This window comes from Populus alba, chromosome 3 (genome assembly GCF_005239225.2).
Source record: "Populus alba chromosome 3, ASM523922v2, whole genome shotgun sequence".
Taxonomy (NCBI): domain Eukaryota; kingdom Viridiplantae; phylum Streptophyta; class Magnoliopsida; order Malpighiales; family Salicaceae; genus Populus; species Populus alba.
Window position 1 is genome coordinate 21,488,623 of NC_133286.1, and position 5,661 is coordinate 21,494,283.

General features: G+C 37.8%; 1 protein-coding gene across 1 annotated transcript; it reads right to left on the reverse strand.

Moving 5' to 3' along the window:
• Positions 1 to 302: 302 nt before the first annotated feature.
• On the reverse strand, positions 303 to 5,271 carry LOC118054307 (ubiquitin carboxyl-terminal hydrolase 24). Its single transcript, XM_035065822.2, has 7 exons — positions 4,908 to 5,271; positions 3,950 to 4,627; positions 3,439 to 3,617; positions 2,660 to 2,907; positions 1,755 to 1,900; positions 1,225 to 1,401; positions 303 to 769 (listed from the first exon to the last, which is right to left on the reverse strand). Exons 1-7 carry the CDS (start codon positions 4,920 to 4,922, stop codon positions 581 to 583), a joined length of 1,632 nt encoding a protein of 543 aa, XP_034921713.1. The 5' UTR covers positions 4,923 to 5,271; the 3' UTR covers positions 303 to 580.
• Between the last annotated feature and the right edge of the window lie 390 nt (positions 5,272 to 5,661).

The window sequence follows — 5,661 nt, forward strand, 5'->3', positions numbered from 1 at the left end:
GTGTATTATATCTCTATTCCGATCTCCAGGGACCATTCGAAAAGTTCAATCAGCCAGCGCAAGCACTTTTTGAAAAGAAACAATTTTTTTTTCAATTTATAATTTGGTTGAGTAAGGCTCGTGATAGGTTGCCAAACTTGAATGTAATAGAATTTATCGTTAGTATTATCTCGTGTAAAATGCTTGTTTGTAGGGAAAACGGAAATGGAACAGAATCACAACCTAGCATTTTTCTCAGCCGACAGTCATCAAGCAAACTAATTGAACATCACCTTTCAAGCCTAGCATTTTAGAGGCATTCATAATATGAATCATTCTCTAAATTAAATAGCAAGGAGTTCCATATGATTTTGTGATTTCCATATGAGATTACATCAGTTGCATTCACAATATAAAGCTGAAAAAGTAGAAAAATCACTACAACAGCTATTATTTCCATTCGCCTTGGGTATTAGCATTTTCTGACCTCCATCGAAGTGTCTGATGATACGTAAGCAGTAACTGGCCCATTAAATACCGGAATGCAGAAGGTTTCTTGTTTTTACATAGTGAATTAATGACAAAAATCCTCCACCGCCTTCTAAACTTGTCTGTAAAAGAGAACGTAAGCCTGGTCATGCAAAACCTTACTCGTTGCGATGGCAGTGACTGATGCATCATCAAAACGTAGCCACTGGCCATTAGCATGGCGCACATCAGCTGTATAATGACCTTTTGAAGGCTCCCTCCCGTGATGAGTTACTGTGGCAACTAGTTCATACTTTCGGCTCTGTAAATACAAACAGAAGGAATCCAGTAAGAAATGACCCAGAACATTGTTCTGACCTCAATTTGATTTGACAATAGAATAGCTGATTTCAGAAACTGCATGCTAGTAAACAAAGATGACTGGCATTTAAAAAAGAACGCTTTAAGCTTTAGTTAATGACCTATCACCAATGTACAATGAATACATGGAAGACACTTACAACCATATAAATGTTGCATGGTGAAAGTGGAAACTGAATAAAAAGTGGTAAACCATTTGTGAGAGGATCGTGTATCCATTATAGGTGTGCAGATTAAACATGAATATTATAAATTGGTATTTTGTGGCGATGTACAATACTCATGGTCACTCTTCAGTTCCCTATTAAAAGGGTTGTAATTTGTTGAAAGTGCAACTAGATTTCTTCACCAAAGATTATGTAATATGAGAGGAAGAAAAAGATACGAGGTAGTTACCTCTGTCGATGGGGAAACAAGTAATTCCCGACTCAGAATGAATTCAAGAGGAAAGTGCACAGGCTTGAGCAACTTGGCACTCCCTTGGCTTCCATAACTAAAACGCATCAAGTGCAATATCATTATCTTTGAAAGTGTCTGTATTTTGACAGATTTTTTTGCAGTCACCACACCACCCTGTGAGATATGGCAAAGGGTCAGTACTTGATTATCGCAAAAAATGTGCTAACCATATAAATGTAACCTCTATCATAATTTTCTGGTCACATTATCATCCTTATCAGAAGGACAAGTAGTTGGGAATTCTTCTTCAGCCAATGAGAGCAAAAATGTAAACGCACTCAGAAAGAGCCTTAACAAATCCTAATGATTCTACAAAGTTATGAATTACATGCCATCCATCCAAAGACTCCCAGTATGATATTGCTTAACAAGGTCACACCCTAGAATATCTTCATGGATGTACAGTAATCTACCCAACCATGATGCAGGCTTAAATTGTTTTCATTCGTTAAGGAAGCAGGGAATACCTTCCCAATTGCAGAAGTCCGGTACCCTTCAAGATTTTCAGGTGCAGAGAACAGATGGAGTGCATCCTCGATAGTGCGAACAATTTCAAGGTGAATATCAAGGTGGAGCAACAAAAATGGTTGAACTGTTGCAGAAGCTTTGTTTCCTGCACCACACAAAGGAAACATTAAGTACATGACACCAGGATGACGCCATACGGACTACACAAAAATCCATTCCACCAATTTTTTTTCCTACCAAAAAGAAATAAAAAGGATAATAGAAATCAGTGATGGTCCGAAAGCATTTTGATGTTATGTTGTATTAATTTTCTTACCCGCAATTTGATAGCTTAAATAGCACTTCCTTACTGATCTAATATGGTATCCAGCAGGAATGGAGATAAGAAATGTCATGCAACAAGCTGGCATGGTCAGCCAGATGATTTAGGGGAGAGAACGGGAGGGAGAAGCGAGGGAGGGAATCAAGTGATTGCCTTACATTAAAGTGGTTCCATTTGAATCAGATCATGTAACCACAGTTCTATTGGTTTCCTTGCCCTGTGCAGCTGTGCATGCCATTATAAGCAGTCGCTAGTTATAATTCAATTTTCATAGTTGACTAGCATGCCCTTTTGGACAAGTTTGCAAGTTATTCCATCAGAGTAGTGGGGACAAAAAAAAAACAGATAATTAATAATAAAACTGTAAAAAAGAAATAATTTATTAGGATCATACAGGGAACAGGAGAAGTACTTCAGAATGATAAATGAGGAAACAAAGCAATTCTAACACCCAGGTGATTCTCATCCTTTAGATTGCCCAAAAAGCTAATTAGTTCTGAAGGAGAAAACACTAAATATATGTAGATTCTTCAAAGGAAAAAATGAAAAGAAAATGAACCGAAAGATAGCATAAACTGATACCTCTTGCCTTAACCACACTTCTCAACTGTCCTCCAAAAATATCACTTAACTCAGAAGGAATGAAGCTTTGTGTTCTAGTCACTGCAGATTTGTTTTTTGGCCCAACTGTCTCCCATTCATCTTCTTCTGTAGAAGAAACTACAGAGGTTTTAAAACCATTTGTACCAGAGGATTGTCCTTCAAGCTTAAGTAATTCATCATGCATTTGATGCATGATGAAACTCAGAAACTCCTGAGCATCTTCCTGCCTGAACACATATCATAGAAAGAAATATCAGCAGGCCTGACCTTGCTAGATGCTAAGCATGATAAATTGTTGTGGCATCTATTTTCAGCTTCTATTTCATCTTGATAGTGTACCTGTACTTTATTTCATTTGTTGTCTTTCCAGGGTCCAGAATCACCTTTCCATAATTAAACTGTCTTAAGGAATTCTACAAAATGAAATTCTTGTTTCTGTTCACTCCCAATACACTGAATCATGTTTGTTTAGATTTCCAAGTGTAAAATCAATAGCAAAGGAGGTTATGGAAGCAGGGAAAGAATATAGGAGGTATTGAACTGAAGAAAGTCCTACTTAGAGGATAAAAGGCACACAAGCAACATTACATAAAATGCATGCAGTTCCTTCAAACTCGATCCCTATCTTTGTACTATGATTTCCTGGGAAAATTGAAAATAAAAAAGGCCATTCAAAACCATCATATCCTAAAGGTGTAATTTACTATCATTCTAATTTTCCACGATTGAAAAGTTATAAGAGCAGTGAATGCACAAACCTTGGCCGTCCTGATATGCTATTTGGCACATCTGGGGTGAAATTTTTAAGAACAGCTTCAAACATGGCAGGACGAAAAGGCCGACCAGTCTCAACAGCATCTTTTTTCAAGTTTGAACTGGTTGGCATGTCAAAGTCACAGACGAACTCTGAAAATGCAGTCAATGTAGGAAAGCCAACCTAGCAGATCATAGTTCAACAAAAGCATAGCTGTCATAAGCATGTGGAGTTTTTTACAAAACTTATTTGAAGTTGATTAATTCAACTTATAAGATTTTGGAACAATTAGAAAATTACAAAAACAAACTATTCATTTTGAACAACATAGAACAATTAATCAAGCTCAACAACAGGTTTTCCAACAAGCCTTACAAGGAGCTCTAGTATCAGTATAACAAAATAGACAGCATGTTTTCTATTGCTAGTGGTCTTATGCATTGTTATGATAACCAGGTCCACTAAAACCACAAAGAATCAAAAGAAAAGGATAGGAAGAAATTAAAATGACAAACCTTAGGGATGTCACGGATTCTAAGCTCCTGCAATAGCTGCACAAAAGGGGAACAGGATAAGAGCGCCTGCAGGGTCGCATTAAGAAAGCAAAGATTTCCTGTATTAATCAGGCCACGGGGTAGCAAACTCTTAACAGCAGGAAGAGGCCCATCAGTTGCTTTCCAAACATCCTCTTTTCTCACATGTATTGACGAATCATTGCTAGTCCCATCATGATCCCCATCCTTAATGCCTTCACTATCAAGGACATGAAAGCTCGAACTTTGCAATGGACTTGCGGGACCATCTTCCTTCTCAGACAAGTGCAAAGAAGTTAAATCGATACTCTCAGTTTTCAAGACATCCACACCATTACTGAGGGGAGAACCATGGCTCGAATTGCCTACGCTTCCATTTTCTCGCGGACTTCCTAACACCCCATCACCTTTCTTGGCAACCTTCACATCTTTTTCCTTCATAACTGAACTCTTAGACCGAGAGGTAACATTTCCATTAGCAGAAGCCAATTGCGTATTCAATGTGGTATCAAAATTACCAAAAGTTATTCCCGTTCCAAAATTCAAAGACCCAAATCGCAGTTCTATCTTCTCTACCGGCTTTTCGACTTTGCCAGGTGATTGCTTTCCCAGCAACGATTTCGTTTCATCTTCAGTGAATGAACCAAATACCAGTACCTTCTACAGTAGTATGCCACAAGTTACCATCACAAATCACAACAAAAAATAAAGAAGCAAAAAAACTTAAGCAAAACAATCATCAATGAATCTGGGCATAAACAAATTTCTCTCGTTACCAAACTTGCAACACATAAAAGTTTCAAATTTTAACGAAGTCAAACCCATTAATTTTTCTCTCTTATAACCTCATTCAAGACAAACCCACATTCAAAAACCTCAAAAAAACCAAGACTTTAAGCACTAAAAGACAATGAAACACAAAAAGAAAAAAAAATCCCACCTTAGAGTCGCTCATGTTGTGCAGAAACCAGAGCTTGAGAACCTAGAAAGAGCGAAAAAAGCTTTGAGGTATAATCAGTGTTAAAGTTGTCTCCTTTCTGGACTAGGAAGGCTAACGAAGCAACAAAAACGACAGGCCTTATGATAAGAGTTAAAAGGGTTTGAGACCAGGTCCAGAGTGAACAAGAGAAAAGAAGGTGGTGGTTAATTGAAGACATGAAAAAGATGCAAACTTTGAAGAACTCCGAGAGAGAGAGCATTTAATGATGGAACTCTCTCTTTGGCTAAGGAAGAAGAGGAAGCTTATGCAAGGGAACATAGAGAGAGGGATGGAGGGAGAGTGGGGGGGGGGGGGTGGGGGGGGGGGGGAGACTGTTTTTTGTGATGGGTTGATTCTTGGTTAGGGTTAGGTTTGTTATTTTGGGTTCTAAAGAAAAAATAAAAGAGATGGGTGTGTTTGTTTCAATTGATACGGTGCCGTGTTCGACGTTTCTCGGAATTTTAGAAATTTTGGAGGAAAAAATTAGGGTGTTCAGAAAAATTATCTTGTGTAATATTTACATTTTACTCTGCATGATACATTAAAATTAAATAATATGGATATGTGAGTTTAAAAAATTTAAGAAATTAATATGGCTGACACGTGGTGGAAGACGTCTGCATCATTTAGGTGTCACATGGAGTGTCGTTTAACGACCAAGTAGAGGCTTACAAGGAAGTATTTAAATCGCCTCGATGACCCTTTAATCCCCTAG

Coding starts and splice junctions, on each gene's coding strand:
- LOC118054307 (XM_035065822.2), bottom strand. Junction 3,618..3,949: donor GAATCCGTGACATCCCTAAG/GTTTGTCATTTT, acceptor ATGATCTGCTAG/GTTGGCTTTCCTACATTGAC. Junction 1,901..2,659: donor AAGTGTGGTTAAGGCAAGAG/GTATCAGTTTAT, acceptor TGTGTGGTGCAG/GAAACAAAGCTTCTGCAACA.